Here is an 18,606-nt window from a genome sequence, read left to right as displayed (position 1 = left end):
AGAAATAATATAACAATGTAAAAAATACTAATTCTGTGTATTGTGAATATACTCGTATTTTCTTGCTTGTTGCTTTCTCATTCGGATTAATCATTATGAATTAATTAAAATAAATAATTTAAAGAAACAGTTTTAAGCATATCATTGAATTAATGTTAATTATAAAATCGATTCTCCACTTTTTCTGCATTGTGAGAACACAGATATAGTTTAAATCTAATAAACTAAATTTACGATTCATCTTGATTTACATGTTATAGAAAACTTAAAAAGCGGTTGCCAAGATAGATATTCTTATTAAAGAATACTGCTTTTTTATGGAAATTTTACATTCAAATATAATAATTTTTCTTGCTTGAAGAAGCTTTAAACATGAAAATACTAATATCTTATAATAAATTTCTAATAAGATAAATCGTATTAACTATTCTAATTCACGCTATTTATCAAATGCATAAATATATCTCATACAACCATGTACAGATAAAAGCAATCGATACATCATGTGAAAAACATAAATTATTTTCAAAACAAATGAAACCATTAAAAAATGGAAATATTGTATAAATATTTAAAAATACTGAAAACTTTTTTTATACGACAAAGATATACATAACTTTATATAAATAAAGTAGTACCAAATTCTCAAAAATATAAATATTTTTAATTTACTTAAATGATTGTTTATGTTTCAAATATTATTATAAATGTCAAATAGAGTTGTTGAAAATCTAAAAGGATGCGTAGAGTTTCTCTGGATTCATAATACAAAGCGAATGAATATATTCACGAAAACAAGATAAAACTTATAAACTTATTTAATTTTAACTTTATTTTTAATTTTTGAAATTTTATTTTACTTTCTCTTAATTGTAAAATAATATTAATTACATTATTAATAGTAGTAGTGGTAGTAGTGTACAGGTAGTAGTATGTCTATTATATGGATTAGAGTTCGACCCTTGTTTATTATATTATATATTATAAAAATTTGGTCATATGCAACAAGAATTTATGAGTTAAATAATCCTTATAATATTAAAAATAGAAAGCATAAAATTAAAAAAATACCGAATGCTAATTATTATAAATATGTTTAATTTTTCATTTAATAGAACTTAATTTAAAACACTTCATTAATTCCACAATTGAATACTTTTTAATTAATATAATCATTCGTAAAGAAACACCAAAATGTTTTTGAAAAAATAATTAATTTAATAGAATTTTAAAGAATATTTAAAAAAAATGATTATAAAAAAATAATTTTTAATAAAAGTTGATAATAAATTAATTAATAAGATACATTCTAGACAAATATAGGTAATATATTTATTGAAACACTTTAATACGCAATATTTTTTATAGATGATATCAGATGAAGACATATTTTTGGCTAAATCGTTATAGACTATATGATTATAGTAAGTAAACCAGACTAAAGTATTAATTATAGAATTATTTATATAGTATTTATACGGCCTGTACATATGTACTTTTTATAATGAAGGAATTTCTTTATAATATTTTTCATTGACCTTGTGATAATTAATTAATTATAACTAAGGTACATATAATATTTTATATTTAAATTAATATACTTTTTTTTCATTACCGAGAGAACTTGCTTAAAATTGAGTAAATTTAAAATCTGATATTAGTAAACATTAAAATGATTAATTCATAAAAAATATAATTATGTATATATAAAAATTATATATATATATATATATATATACCTATATGTGTATGTGTGAACACTAAATACGCCATATAAATTATAAATAATTTGAATTATTAGATTATTTATCTTATTATTAGTATTATTATTATATATAGACATAAAGTATATTTTCATAATTTCTAATTAATATAGATATTAATTTTCAAATTACTCATCCTAAAATATTCTTAATATCTTTGATCGTCACAACTAAATAATTTTATATTTACTTGATTATTTGAATTTATTTTATATAATGATTATATTTTTTAATATATTAATACTATATAACATTTAATACATTTTTATAGAGTATTTATTGCAGCAAATTTTCTAAGCATTTCTTAATATTATAAGAAACAAAACAAAATTAATATCGAAATCCCCGTTGAGTCATAAATTAGTTAAGATATATTTTATAAGAAAATTTTATTATATGTGATAATCCTAAAGTGTTGTTGACAAATTAAAAGTAGCAAAAAATACTTTATTAAAAATTTATTAAATTTATTAAAAAAAAAGTTACTTTTAGTTCATAACTCCCTCGTTGCTGAAATGTATTGTATAAATTCAATTTTATTTATTAGGTAATTTATAAAATAAACTTAATGTTTAAGTATATTTATGTATCATAAAATGTTATATTGAAAAGTAAATATCTTAAAATAATTTTAGAATTACACGTGTTTTTATTTTGTATTAATTTTATTTTAAAAATTATGTATTAAATATAAAAATAAATTAAAGTATAAATTAAAATATATATTGAAGCTACTAATAAATCAGAACATATGGTATAACGAGTTTATTCATTTAATGACGTTATTAAAAATGTTAAAAAAAAGGTAGCCACTGCAAAATATAAAATACTGTTTTATTAAAATCTGAAACTTTAATAATTAATCAGAATAAACGGATTCTATTGAATCTTCATTACTTTTTCCACTTTTATTCTGTTAATATTGAAAGATTGTTATTTTATTATCAGTAATTCGCAATTTGAAAACTAATCATAAAGCACTTGATTAGAGTATTATATGAAATTTTGTAATATTAAACTGTGTATTGAACTTTTATTTATACATTTATCATTTTCTTTATGTGTAATATTTACGTAGAATATCACGCATATTGTACAGTAGACTTATGTATATTATACAATGTAAATAAGTTATATATACATATATATATATATAAATATACGTAGATAGATAGTTTTATAAAGAATAACAATAAATAACTATAAATTTATTATTTATCAAAGGTTTTCAAATTTACTCTATAATTTTAACAAAAAATTTTAATAATAAAAGACTATCTATAATATGTTATCATTCAAATCTTATTAATTTACGTTTATCAATATTATTTTTTCCAGTGGAATATAAATTAAATAGAGCAATACTTAACAAATTTTTTAGAATCGTTTAATTAGAATAATATTTTGTGTATATATAATATATTATCAACACAAAATTGAAATGAAAAAGATTTGTTGATAGTATTATGTTAATGTAAAAAATGTTCATTTACTCAAATGCTGAAATTTGTTTATAAGTCAATATTAAGTATAATATAGATATAAAATTAAGATTTAAAAAATTATGTTTATGATTAATACATGGAATTATATGTATTTCAACAGTTATTAATTATTTTCTTTATTTAGAGGATTATTCGTTAAATTCATTAGGAAAATTTTTGTATTTTAAAATTTAAAATACTAAGTACTAAAATATTTCTGTAGCTACCAATTAAATATTTAAATTGAAAAACATATATTAAATAAATATAAAATCTCATTTATATTACTACAAAATTTGTAAATTACAGAAAACATATTTATATTTTAGAATTAATTATTTGCAGAGTTTCATCGTCTCCAATCTATCTAATGCATCACATAAATATCTCGAATCTAATTTGCAATATATTGTCAGTCTCCTTCTAAAAGAAATCACGGCAATTCTGTCATCACAAGTCTTTTAAGTTTGATTAGCCAAAGTTTGATACATTTGACATGGTCAGGGTTAAACTTGATTTGCGGTATATATGAGAATGGGCTATGACCTTTAACGTAAGAAAAATACGCCAAGTAACTAATCCCCCACTTAAATAGTTTTGAGTGGAAAAATTTAAGTAGGAGGTACTAAAGTAAATGTAAGATAAATTGAAGGCTTGATACTCTTTAATATAGATCTCTTACATATTGAAAATAAGGCCTCTGTAGGTGGTCATTCCAAGACTAGAACTGGTCAGTGTAGGAGCAAATAAAGTTTTGCACTGACCGTACCTAAGGTACGTTGATTACAAAATATTTGAATATGAAATTTGTTTCTAAAATTTTTAATTTTATTTCTAATTTTATTTAATAACCGTTATTACATATATATCATCTGAGAATTAAAGTATATAAATTAATGAAAAGAAAAAATTTTGCAAATGTTTTATAAATATTGTATATTTACAATACTTTAAAAATAAGTTAGACAATATATACAATTTTTTTATATTACAGAATTAAATATAGAAAAAATTTTATTTTTTAGGTTTTAAATACTTCATTTATTTTATATGGCTAAAGAAATTAAATATGAAATATTCATACTTTAATTCTAACCAATGGTGATTATTAATTAAAATTTAAATTAAAATTCTTATTGTTTATTTCTGATAATACATAATCAAAATTAAAATATTTAAATTAAAAGTACAATTTTATTATGTTTAATTTTTATTTTAATAAAAAATATATTTAAAAAATTTTTTTTAATCATTTTAGTAGTACATTAATTTGAAAATGCAGTATGATAGTTTTATATATAAATACTTTTGAGTGATTATTATTTTTAACAAAATTTTATTTTATTTTAACTTTCAAATATAATATATAAACGTAATATAGTAGAAATTAAATGTTTGTTTATTTATGTATTTATTATGGAATGGCAATGTGTGTGTGTGTGTATGTACACTTGAATGTATGGTATGTTTGCGAGTGTGAATATATAACTTTATTAAATAATATTAAAAAGAAAAATGATAGAAATAAACTTTATTTTATGAAAATTAGTATCGTAAATCTATAAATACTTGTCTATAGATTTCTATAAACTTTAAATATATAGATATCTGTCTTAGGCACAAAGCTACAAAACTTTAAATTTATATAAAACATTGTAAAACTGAACTTGACTAAATATGCAAATAAATAAGTAAAAAAACTTATAGCAAGCACTTAATTATGAAAAATTTTATGGTATTATATGATATGCATTATTAACTATCCAAAATATCTATCAATGAATACACGTTGAATGTTATAAATTAAATTTTTCAAATGTTTATAAATATTTCTAATTAATAAATGAATTTCATTTAATTATTTTTCAAGTATATAATTATTTTAATCAAGAATTTGATTTTAAATAAATTATAAAAGATAATCAAATATTTTAGTGTTCAACTTGATTGTATTTAAAATATTAACAGTTAGAAGATTTTTTAAAAATAAACATAAAAATTAAATATAATTATACATTACATTTAAAATTTAAATCTTATCTATGTATTAAATCAAAATAAGATTCAATAATATCTTATATTTGAAAAAATTATAGTTTATTTATAAAAAAAATTTAATTATTCAATTATATAAATGTTTGTTTTCTATTTTAAAATAACTACAGAGAATTGTTTTTAAATAGTACGTAATAATTAGAACCAACATCATTTATAATTATTTCAGTAAATAAGCTAAGTAAACTAAGAATTTTATTCGTCGTATTACTTAAACAGTTAATTAAATTCAGTGACTTTTATGTATGTATTTTATTTTCATCATTAACACTAAAAAATATATAAAGATTGTTACAAATATATACGAATTGTTAAATGCATTGAAATAACGAAATCGAGGCCAAATAAACTCATAAATAGCCACACTCATACCTAAATCATTTGAACCTTAATTTAGCTGAGCACTGATCGATCGATTTATCGAGTCTAGGCGCACTAAAACTAATTATTGTATTGGCAAGAAAATAAATTATTAAACGACGTTGTCATATTTGTAGATAATAAGTTAGAAATATGTGGGACGATGAATCATCTCCATGGGATACTGAAGATCCTGGAGTAGATGAAGGCAATGAAACAAAAGAAAATGGAATCACTACTGATACTACTTCCCTCGAGTCTTGGGATTTTAAAAAGGCTAATTTGCCCAAGGCCAATAAGCCGCAATATACTCTTCATTGGGTTCGACCACTTTATCTCAATTATCATTATCTTTATAATTATCGGTAAGTTAATTATGGTGTCACATCAAAACATTTGAATGTTAATTTCTTTTTATAATTTTGAATTGAATAAATTACTTTGTAACATTTAGTCGAAACCTATTTTATTTTAATCACTAAAAATTTTAAGAACCAAATTCAAATTATTTTATATTTTTTACTAAATGTAGTGTAAAATCAGGTTTAAAATTAGGTTAAAGTCAATTGAATTACTAATTTTGTTTGTATTACAATGAGATTCTGAAAAAATTACTACCAAATAAAAGCATTAATGATATGCTATTTATGAAATAAATTAAAAAACAATTATGCATAATCTTTCTGTTCGATAATTATTTTATTATAAATTAAAGCCTAATGCTAATTTTATTATATACTCATATTGAAATTATTAGAATTCACCTAATTAAGGCTTCGTTTATTTTTATTTTCCTGTAATGTCATCATTTTCTTCATTACATCATTTTTAAAAACATAAAATATGTTCAAATAAATTACACTTTCTCACTGATCACTTTTTTATTAATCCAATTTTTTTATTAATTTTTAACACGTTTAATATTCACGTTTAATAAAAAGCAAGAAATGATGGGTTATAAATTATTTGTAAATTTATACTGAAATTTATATATAAATAAAAATATAATCACATAAAATGTTATAGATAGTGTTAAAGTTATGCCCATTAATAGAAATATATTAATTGCTTCTTTGAGTATATAATTTATATTATTTTTAAGGTATTTTTTTAATATTTGAATTGATTGTATACTATGATAGTGTCTATTAAATATTTCAATTAATAAAAATAACAATTTAATGTTAAATATGTTAAGAAATATCTGTTAAGTAGTCAATATATCTGAGTTGAAAATGGAATGTAAAGAAAAACAAGAAAGTATATATTATAATGATAAATTCTTTTTTATTGAAAGAGCACCGCCATATATAATTGAAAGTATTAAATTAAAGTTTGTCAAATAAAATTAAGAAGAGATCGTTCTACGATTTTTTCACAACAAATTTCACTCAGACATTATCATGAACTTTCATTATCGGATGGAGGATATTATCAATAGAAAATATACAAAGAACACTAAATTACATTCTTACTGATTATACTATATTTAATCAAATTTAAATATAACATAATTGCTTCAATGTTTTATAGTTTTCTTAGATTCCTTTACATTATATATTTAATTCTTATATTTTAAATAATTTTACATTAGAAATAGTAATTACAGGATAATTCCAATACAGTATTTTGACTAATAATAAGCAATTTATAACAATTTTTTAATATTAAAATTTTAGTTTAAAAAAATATGATTAAGAATAAATTTATAAAAAAAACAGTAATACGCTATTAATTTTGAAGATTTTATGTATATTAAATTAAATTAATGATACTTTTATTTCTCAAAAATTAACTCATAAAGAATACTACGATAAATAATATAAAATTGTATAAAATTATTTTTAACAGGCAAAATTATTATAACGACGTTATTGATTGGATGGATAAAAGAAATAAAGGATGTTATCGTGAGATACCACGTGCTCAAGAATGGGCTGAACGAGTTATAAGAACTTATAATGAAAAGAATATTGAAAAAAGCTACAAACGCTCATCAGATATGCGTTTGCTAATGGATTGTAAACCAGTAGCACGACATTATAGTTATCATACACGAGCTTATTATAGTCTCAAATATCAAAAAATTCTTTAAACATAAATATTAAAATTAAAACATTAAGAAAAAACTTCTTAATTACGAAAATAAAATTACATAAAAAGAGTATGAACATCAGAATACATGAATATATATCTTCTATATTCATAAATTTATAATACTATATACTATGATGTTTAAAAGAAAATGAATAATTTCTGGGAAAATTTTATTAAAAGTACTAAATTCATGATTTTATGAATTCAAATTTTTATTAAATATTCAAAATATTTATATATAAATAAGCTGGAATTTATTTTCAAATATATTTATTTTTTTATATCTGGTTACATCTATGAATGTAAAAATAAAACGAATTATTAAAACTTCTATTGCTATAGAAATAAATTATGATTGTACACAATACAATTTTATTAAGATTAAAATCTTAAATTATTTTTTATGCTATAAATAAACATTTTTAAAATGTCAATAATCAGCATTTTATATTCTTCGATTTTTATTTATAAATGCTTTTAACTAATTTACATAAAATTCCTTCGTATAATATTAATTTTTATTTTTGTATTAAACATTCATTTATTTTTTGTTTATTTAATTAAATTTTTAATGTCACTATATCGTTAATAGAAGTTACAACTTGTATGAATTTTTATGAATAAATATTATCAACAAATTATGCATTTTATTTTATTAAATTTATTTACAAAAATTTTACGATCACATATTTTATTTATATATTTTTTGCATATACATATACATACAAAGCCATAAGCATTGAAAAATACTTTCTTTTAAATTAATGTTAAATTAATTTTATTATTTGACAAAACTATTTTTATTTAGTAAATAATTTATTGTTAAAAATTTAAGATAAATTAGTATACGGACAATATTTGTAGTAAATTAACATATTACCTAAAAATAATTTTCTTGATTCTGTACAAAATGTATCCACTAATCCGGCACATTTTACCAAGACCGGTTCGAGGGATACAAAATTGTTTATGCCGTTGATAACTCAGAGACCACGAGATGTTATGTAGTAGCGATGTTTGGTCAAGTGGAAGGGATAGTGTAATTAATTCAATATTAATACATCTAGTTATTACTCTGTTTATTTCGTTAATTTTCAGATACAGGGATGATTATTATTACTCTTATTAATTGTTGAACTCTTGTTAGGCAGATCGCGCTTTTCGGTGGTAAGCATACTTTACCAGAGGTAAATAGATATAGTAATGTTGCTTCTCTTCACGTAGTACATTGATGTTACTCTCTGAGAAGTGATTCCAGATGTACTAACCTTCCCGAACTTCAACGACCGAGAGAGGTGTTTCTTAGAAGTTATGTCCGTTCAATATTTCCCTTGACATAATAGCCGTTGGGATTTTTCTCCAACTAATAATATTCGAGAGATTCTCTGAATCTTGAACAACTCCCCATATAGCTTCTGCAAGCAATAGAATAATTATGATAATGATTGTTTGTAGTTTTACATAATTATTAAGCTTTTCATTTTTACATTTCAATATATTTTTCAAAACTTTGCTATTAAGATTCTCTCTAACCATAAAATTGAATTGCATAATGTTTCACTCTATTCTAATTTAATGTTGAACTTCTATTATATTTATCCCGAAAATTATATTTTTTTAATCATTAGGATAATGTTCCAAATATTTTCATTTTAACCTCGATTATGTATTAAATACCTTGATTGCTTAATTTATTTATTTTTATAATTTTCATTTTTGTTTTTTGTTTCTTTTATGTTTAAAAGAATTTTGGTTATTGATTTTATAACATATTAATTATATAACATCATGTATTAACGCTATCTTTTTATTATATATAAAGATCCGAGATATTGATATTGTCAAATGCGCATGTATAACGTTATTTTTTCTTTAAACAAAAGCCACTCCTACTGTTCAAGATTGGAGTATCTCCCAAGAACTTTAAAATTGGAGAAGTATAAGCCTTTTGTGTTCGTAAACATTGATTCTGTATATTCTCGAATATTCTACGCCTTATTTTCGAGTGTCCTACAATATTTCCGCATGGCAACGTCGATTGGAAATTCTCAAAACTTCTAAAGCCTTGTCTTTCTGGAATCCTCGAATTTTCTAGAGTTTTAATCTCTGATTGTTCGAGAATGTAAGAATACTTCCAGCTCATTAGACATCTGGAAAACTCGAGATAAGTGTTCCGGAAAAAGCAAACCCTTGATTATCTAAAGAAAAACAATTCATAAACACATCCGGCGAGAATATGTGATCAAGTGTCTAACGAAACACGTCATAAAATTAATGCGACTAGAAATTCGACGCGACCACGCCATAAAGTATCCATCGAAGACAAGCCATAATACTTCTGGCATAATCAAGTCATAAAAATATAAGCAAAAACCACCTCGTCTGACATCCGAAAAAGGGATATTAAAGGCAATACTGCACGCATACGCTGTTGTCAAACCCAGCTACATGCGGTTTGGATAGTGAAGCGAGAACATGCCAAAGACGTCCCCCTTATGGTGGGCATGCGCTGATTGGAGCCGTCAATAATGAAAGAATCAATTCGATTGGAGACGCCCAGAAAGAGGAGCTCTGATTGGAAACGCCAATGAGTCAATTCGTAAAGACCATGCGGTGGCCGAGACTGCTTTTAAGAAAGACGCCGGCAAGGCGCACCAGAGTCTCTTCAAACAAGAGAAGCCGGCAAGGCTTCTTCTCCAAAGGAACGCCAAATAACAAGGATGCAGACATACATAGCAAAGGCCGATTAAGAGGCAAAGCTTAGTCATATCCAACTCATAACAAATGCAAGGTAAGTGCAAATCAAATCATACACTCGCAGCAGTGCAAGACAAGGAAAAGGGAACAAGAAAACAGTGGTGCACAAAGCACAACATAATCATAATCTATAAGGAGCCGCTCGAGGCAAATTCAGCAAACAATACGAGGTATAGCCAGAAAAACAGAAAGCATAAACTACAAGTTACCGCACGAGGCACAACCTGCAGACATCACTAGCTGCCATCAATAGCACAAAATCTGCAGAACTCACAAGGTAAAAGTTCCATTCCTTAATAACGATAATAATACACAAAATGCCTCAAGGTAAAGAACTGTAGAGCGACCAAGCTCACATAATCTGCAAAAGCATAAGGGGCAAGTTTAGTTCCCACGAGATAGACTTACGAGGCGCCACACGCGGCAATATCTGTAGACTAAGATAAAGTGCTACCAAGAGCGCGCCTGCAGAGCCTTCAAGGTAAGCAATAAGATAATAACAAGGCAAACTCAAGCTACTGCCACGTGTCACTACATAAGGAAGCACGGGGGTTTACGACCTTGTTCTTCTACGTGTATAACTCCACCACCGCGTGCATTACATATAGAGGACCAGAAGGTTACGCCCTTCTACCTGTACATGCAACGCACATTACATCTCTGTGGCAATAGCAATACAAACTCAAGAAACGAAGGCGTTCAACATAAACTAAAAATCATTATAATACAGCTGATGCAATTATCGCAATAAACTATAACAAATACCAACGCTATTTATTATTGAATACATGCACTATCCTGTCCACTTACCTGCAATCCTCCCTTCCGCCATCTGGGAGTCTACACCTAACTTTAGATATTTGGCCCTCCTAGCCCGGTACGCTATTTTTAGACACTGATGTTAGCAAGACTTTTGGCATAGTAATACGTGTGTCAGCTAGGCACACGATGAACCACTTTCTCTCGCAATGAAGCTCTCTCAGTGAAACCGTCTAAGTGAAAACACCATGGTACGGATCACGGTCTGTCTTAGCAGGACCGCCATGGAACACTCCCTCACTTCACAGCAGAGTACGAATTTACACGAAGCAGTGGCAGATTCAGCACGCGGCTCTACTCGAAGAAGTGGTAAAAGCTTTACAATCTCTTACTTCCCAGGGTAACCGACTAATAGTGCACTACGTCACCAGGATCCGGAAACTTACAACCTCCTGCCTCCGAACGAAGCGCACAATAAGGCTAAATGTCAACTGCCACAGAACCCCAAGAGTTTATCGATTGAATTCATCTACAAGAATCATTCCTTTATTTGAAAATTAAACGGAATAAACACCACAATGAATAGATGTGTTAAATATTTTATAAATACGCTATCCCTTCCACTTACCCGCACATTTCTCCGACATAACACCTCGTAGTCTTTTAGTTAATTCTAAACACGTACATATTAAATATAATGTTTTTACTGGTATATGTTAAGTACGTATGTATGTAGATTTATGTATATTAATTAATAATTATGTAAACAATTGCATAGTATAAGTTTTTGCTAGACATTCTTTGAGCAAAAATATATGTGCTATATTTACAAGTTTAGAGACAAAATTAAGAATTAATAGAGGTAGTTATTAAGATAAATTACTTCTACAATAATTGTATTAGCAGAAATAGCAACTCTACTTATTTTCTTACCAGAATAATTTATAATGTATAATTTTTTATTGAATTACCCAATGATGTGTTCGAAATTGCGAGAACATTTTTCTTGCCACAACTTCCCACGGTCGTTGGACACTCGAGAAGGCCAATACATCTGGAAAACACTCGTGAATAGTTAGTTATTTTATTTATTCTCGCATATCTAAAAACGTGGTCATGATTTACTGAGATTCTCGTCATCTCAGCAAAGGAGACAAAAGAAAGTTCAAGTGCAAGCAGTTCGTGCATGGAAACTTCCCATCAAGACTGTGTGGAGAAACTGAAAATATCACATTACAACTTCTAAGTAAGTCCTTACCTATAGTTTTGATTTTTCACATCACGGTTTACTAAAAAAACGGACCGCAAGTCGGATTAGTGGAATCAGAATCCAGAAGCTTCCCACGTATGCTCACTATGCAAGACCAGCAATTCGCGCCATACAGTGGCGCGCATTTCCTCTAACCTCTATCTTAGGCACGTGCTCACTCACACATCGCACTATTCAGAGGCAACTGCAGCATATGTCAAGATCACGACATAAACAAGAATTGTAGTGTTCGTTCAGAGGAAATTCAAATTGGAAATAAATTGGAAATAAATGGAATAAACAGCAATAAGAATTATATATGTCAATTATTGAATCAGTGCATTAACCCTTCCACTTGCCCACGCATTCTCCCACACAACATCTAGTAGTTTTCAAAATTAATTCTACACGTTTGGTTCCTGAGCCGGATTAGTGGAATATAATTTTTATACATTTTGGTCCTTTGAGCCGGATTAGGGGAATTAATTTTTATACTGATTAAGAAAACAAATTAATTTAATTTATATATAGTATATATGCAATAAAAATTTTTATGTTCATGATGTTCATATATTTAAATTAGTATGATCTAATTTTTTATTCATTTATATTTATTCTTAATTTGATCACACAATTACATATTTACTATAATAGAGCTCGTGCATACATAATGAAAAAGGACATTATTAAGAAAATAATTCCACAATCTGACTCGTCAGCCAAACGTCCAAAAATCAATTTATAACAAAAAACCCACTAGATGTTGTGTGGGGTTGCCGGGCAAGTAAAGGGTTAATGTATCGATTCAATAATTAACACATATCTTTATTATTACTGTTTAATTAATTTATTTTACTTTATTTCCAATGGGAATTATTAACATTGGTGAAATTACAAATGATCTTTATATTTCTTAATAATCTTGTGGTGTTGATATATATCTGTTTATTGGATAATTAGAGGATAATCAATTTCTTATTCTCTGCATGTCACTGGTGAGATTATGATTTACTGTAACAAGAAGTAGGTTATAATCTATTGAATATTATCACTGAGAAGTTATGGTTATTGTAGTGCTCTGATCGAACATTACAATATTATTGTGTTTCATCTCAACACGTGTGCAGTTGCCTCTAAATACGGGTCGTATAAGAGCCTAAATAGAGGTTATGCGAAGCTGTGCGCCACCTATGACGGGAACAACTTATCGTTGGAGGGATTGAAAAGCCACTGTGGCGTCTGTAGCTGGTCTTGTCCTAGAGTATGCCTGGTAGACTTCGGTAGTTGGACCTTAATCCGTCCGTTTTCTACTTAAGCCGAAAAATCAAGAATCAGTACTAGCTGTAAGCACTTACTTGCAGTGTATCGTGATTTTTCCAGTCTCTCGACGTTGGCTTATTGTGAGTTCCCTTGCAATATTGCAACTCTTAAGTTCTTTCCTTATCTCCAAGTGAGATTACAAATGGTCTGATCCTATGCAATCTAGTCTTGATGAGATCAATTCAACTGTATACTAAATCGCAATCGTAGAAAGAACTTATTAAAACTCAGCTACACGACTTGAATCTCCGGTCCTCCTCCGTGTGAGTAACTCGTGACTTATCCTTCAATTGTGGGCGAAGTGTTAGAAAAGAATAAGTGGTGGTACATTACATTTTTCTATCTGAAATGCTTCACTGGTCCCACTCCACTAGGGGCCCCTTCTTCTTTTAATTAACCAATCAGAGGTCGTTCTTAGGCAGCACAATAGATTATGCACGCCTTCATCTTCACTTCCTTCCGAGCTCATTTCCGAATATGCTAATCAGAGAAGTGTCGGAAGTGGGGAGTTTTTGCTATTGGTCACCTCTTCTTGATCGCTTCTCCCTTCTCTGGGACTTGGCTAGATGAAGGGTCCTCTTGGGCGTGGTCATTTTCGGACGCGACCGACCAGATGTGACTCAGACAGAAAACAATGCAAGTATTGTTTTGATGGGTGTAAGCGCATGTACGGCTATTGCAAGTTGTCGCACGTGCGGGATTTTTGGGTTGCAAGGAATTTAAGAAATGTTTTGTACTCGATACTTCATGCATTGAGTGATATTCGTTCGGAATCTACTTTAGGGTTTTTCCCGGCAATAAACCCATTAGTTCCACTGCGCTGGAAAGACGCATTTATGACACGAGTGCGAAATAATTATGAGCAGGAAAGTTTTGAAGTCCTAATGTGAATTTTACGATGTTGCTTGCCAGATGTTTTATTGTATTGAAAAAGGGTCTCGCATTCTCAAACAGACATAAATTCCTTGTGTGAAAAAAAAAATAAATTAAAATAAAATAAAAATATATTAGAAAAAAAATAAAAAATAAATTAAATAAAAAAAATAAAACAGATTAGAAATAAAAAATAGTATTTAAGAATCAAATACACAAATCATTCATTTAAAAAAAAACAGTAAAAATCATTTGAATAATTATTCTATTTTTTATCAAGGCTGATTAATAATCTTTCCATATTAAAATTTTTTAAAATCATAATTGTTCTTTTAATTGAGATTTACATTGATTTGAATGAAAAATGAAATATGAAAAACCTTTTAATTATGAAAAATAGTTTGATATTGATAAACTTTATAATTCTCACTTTTATAGGTCCTTTGCTACTTTGTTAAAAAGGCTATATTTTTTACACAGAAATTAATTTGGTATGTCAATTGCAACTAATTTACCATATATATTACTGTTGGCAGTTTTGCCTGTAAATATTAGATATATGTCATTTTAGTACATCAAGACTTTCAAAAAGAAAAACTTGTTTCAAATTTGAGAACAGATATCTGCTAATTTTTTTATTAAATGATTCTATTGTAGTATAGAATAACTAAAGATATTACAATACTGTTTATAAATGCACTTTATAAATTTTAAAAGTATTCAAATTTATAATTATGATAATATAATCATCAGTGTATAAAATTTTATTTCTAAAATAATTTGAATATTTATTATTAAAATTATTCACAATCACTTTATATTAAATATTTAATTTATTATGTTTGTTTAACTAAAATTTGTATATATACATAAGATTATAAAATGAAATACTTAGTTTAACATTAAATTAAATTGATAAAATAATCAAATGTACTATTTTAATAAAAATTTTAAGTTAATAATATTATGAATACCAATACTTTTTTGTAAACATCTTATACATTATACCAAACTAGAAAATTAAAGAATAAAATATTATTTTATATAACACTAAATAAACTTTAAAATACTTTAAAAGAATACTTTAAAATAATCGGTAAAAGAATGTAAAAATTTAGACAGATATTAAAATAAATTTTTATTGCTAATTACATTCTTCTTGTTGTAAAGATACATTTTATTTTTTATATTCAGTATTTATACTTTTCTTTATATTTAAAAAACAAGCTCCATTTGAATTTGTATCTCCACTGAATATTACGCACATTAAACCATATAATTCAGTATGTTTCCAAAGCATTCTAATCCATTTATTCACAGAACTTAATGTCTTACTTAGGTTTTCTTTTGATAATTGCTTAGTTTTTAATTTAATATGACAAAAATTTAAATTATGCTGTATTGCATTTTCTGAACATCTAGTAATTGTATCGTTATTATTTTGAGTAATTATAAGTTTTACATTATCTCTTTTTTCAAAATTTTGATCTTTCTGAATGTATAACGCTGAATTGTTTGAGATTCTTGAATAGTCATTTACTATTTCATTAGATCCAAAAATTGCAGAAGTTTTTGTAAATATTTTGGAAACATGATTAAAAATTGAAGAACTTAAAATAGATGTTGATTTTTCATTTACATGACATTTTTCATATGTTTTAAAATAGAACTCATTTGAGTTTGAATGAAATAATTCTGTAAATACTGAATCACCAAAGTTCAGACTTTTTGCTAATTTTAATTTTACTAATTTGATTGAAGCTTTTGAATCTTCTATTGAGCAATGACCTTCTTTATTAATTTGTATTTGTTCATTTAAAAATGATTTTACAAGGACTTTTAATTTAGTTTTATGCGTTCTTTGACCACTTAAATTAAAAATAACAGATGTATCAATAATATAAGGATGCATCATTTTTAAAGCATTTAAATCCGAATTAAGACTCTGCCCTACGAGAATAGCGTCTGAAGGAAGAAGAGCCCTTATAGATGCCTGTACATCACATAACCTTGTTGTTACATTTTCTAAAATATTTTTAGTAATACCACTGTATTGAGTAAGATAATTAATAATTTTATTATATGGCTTAACAAATGTGTCATAAACAATATTTAATTCTTCATCTACAATGGATACTCTTGTAACTTCCAACATACCATTGATTGTTTGACACATTTCACAATCAAGACCAAACATTTGCGATTTTGAATGAACTTCATTATAAATATCTTTAGTTAAAATGTAATCTGGATAACTTTCAATAAATCCTTTTAAAGGTATTGGATAATTTTCTTCTATAAGTTGCCACGATGAAAGTAACAATTTAGTTCTTGAAAATTTATCATTTGAAGGTAATTCTTCATCTTTTTTGTTTATTTGAATTTTAAAAACTGAAATTTAAATAAAATAGAATGATAAGTAAATAAAAATATATTTAACATAAAAATATTAATAAATAAATATTCATACATGATTGAATTGGAAAAATTGCTTTAAAGCACTTTATTATGTTTCTATTATTTTGATATGCTTTCTCTAATGAACCAAATTTGTTTATAAGATAAGATTTTTGTGATATAGTAAGAGGTACATTAATAAGTTCTTCCAAAAATGAGCTACCACAAATTGATGAAGTTATAATTTCTAATTTATATTCCAATTTAGATGTTACATGTCGAAGTAGTGATTCATTAGATAAATAATGATCAACGGTTAATCCTTCAATAACAAAAACTATTGTATGTGAAATTTTATTGTATTTATCAAGTTTACACCATCTTTCTGGTAAATAAGGTGAATTATGTCCAAGTATGGAATATAGAAGTAAATTTTGAATATCATTATAATAAATAGGAATACGCTCTTGACTATTAATGTTTAATGATAAACTGGCACTTACACCTACTGACAATAATCGAAGTCGAGGAATTGATGAAAGTATTTTCTTTCTCTCACGAAGTCTATTTTTTAAATTACTAAAATCTTCTCCTAAAAGTGGTGGTTTAAAATCTTTCAAAGATGTTAACATTTTAACCATGCAAATAATATTTAAATTTTAGTTAATCACTTGCATGTTATATATATATATATATATATATATACATATATATATGTGTGTGTGTGTGTTAAATATATTGAATAATTTTTTATTAAAATAAAAATGTACATTTATACATTAATTACAAATTTATATAGATGAAGAACATATCTATTAAGCCAATAATTAAATAATGAATAAAATTGTAAAACACCTAATAAATTATACTGACTTAATAATAGTAACTATTAACTATTTTATTAATGTTATATTAGGACAGTTATGTTGATAACACGCCTTTTTAAAGCATGCGCAATTAATAACGTGGTTCAGCACCGGTTTAACATCGTAATAACATAAATGGCACAATATATACACATATAAATATAGTAATATTGCTTATTATATATGATATTTAATGAGGAAAAGGTAACGTTATATTATTGTATAGATTAAGGTATACAAAACTATAATATCTATTAAATTACATATAAAAAAAGCATGACATCAATATTTTAATAAAATATATATAAATCCATAAATACATACAAACTAATTTTGTGCTATTATCAATTATAATCATGTAACTTAAAAAAATAAGTAATTTATTTAAAGTTGACTATTACTCATAAAATGAAAATGATTTAATTTTTCTTGCAGTAGTGTCCCTATTATTGACAAATTGCAAGCAATCAAATAGACCTCTAATTATACATTGTCTATGTTCCAATATTAAGTTCACTAACATTTATCTGTATACCGTAGTTTTTATGATGGTCAATATACATAGAAAGTTATTGGTTCTTTAAAATGCGCGTAATTTGAATATAAAGTTTCATCAGTGATTTAAT

At 25.7% G+C, this 18,606-nt stretch overlaps 2 protein-coding genes across 2 annotated transcripts; one reads left to right on the top strand and one right to left on the bottom strand.

Moving 5' to 3' along the window:
* Nucleotides 1-3,603: 3,603 nt before the first annotated feature.
* fln (flightin) lies at nucleotides 3,604-7,757 on the top strand. Its single transcript, XM_011498844.1, has 3 exons — nucleotides 3,604-4,021; nucleotides 5,800-6,027; nucleotides 7,514-7,757. The coding sequence occupies exons 2-3, from the start codon at nucleotides 5,816-5,818 to the stop codon at nucleotides 7,755-7,757; spliced, it is 456 nt and encodes a 151-aa protein (XP_011497146.1). The 5' UTR covers nucleotides 3,604-4,021; nucleotides 5,800-5,815.
* Nucleotides 7,758-15,894: 8,137 nt separating this feature from the next.
* Rexo5 (RNA exonuclease 5) lies at nucleotides 15,895-17,797 on the bottom strand. Its single transcript, XM_011498984.1, has 2 exons — nucleotides 17,188-17,797; nucleotides 15,895-17,108 (listed from the first exon to the last, which is right to left on the bottom strand). Exons 1-2 carry the CDS (start codon nucleotides 17,753-17,755, stop codon nucleotides 15,895-15,897), a joined length of 1,782 nt encoding a protein of 593 aa, XP_011497286.1. The 5' UTR covers nucleotides 17,756-17,797.
* Between the last annotated feature and the right edge of the window lie 809 nt (nucleotides 17,798-18,606).

Source organism: Ceratosolen solmsi, unplaced genomic scaffold (genome assembly GCF_000503995.2).
Source record: "Ceratosolen solmsi marchali unplaced genomic scaffold, CerSol_1.0 scaffold30, whole genome shotgun sequence".
NCBI lineage: Eukaryota > Metazoa > Arthropoda > Insecta > Hymenoptera > Agaonidae > Ceratosolen > Ceratosolen solmsi.
This window is presented reverse-complemented; position numbering and strand designations above follow the sequence as displayed.

Excerpts from the sequence above, each read along its gene's own strand:
- fln (XM_011498844.1), top strand. The coding sequence starts at position 5,816 with ATGTGGGACGATGAATCATCTCCATGGGATACTGAAGATCCTGGAGTA. Across the intron at positions 6,028-7,513 it reads CATTATCTTTATAATTATCG|GCAAAATTATTATAACGACG; the intron begins GTAAGTTAATTA and ends TATTTTTAACAG.
- Rexo5 (XM_011498984.1), bottom strand. The coding sequence starts at position 17,755 with ATGGTTAAAATGTTAACATCTTTGAAAGATTTTAAACCACCACTTTTA. Across the intron at positions 17,109-17,187 it reads AATTTTTCCAATTCAATCAT|TTTTTAAAATTCAAATAAAC; the intron begins GTATGAATATTT and ends TTTAAATTTCAG.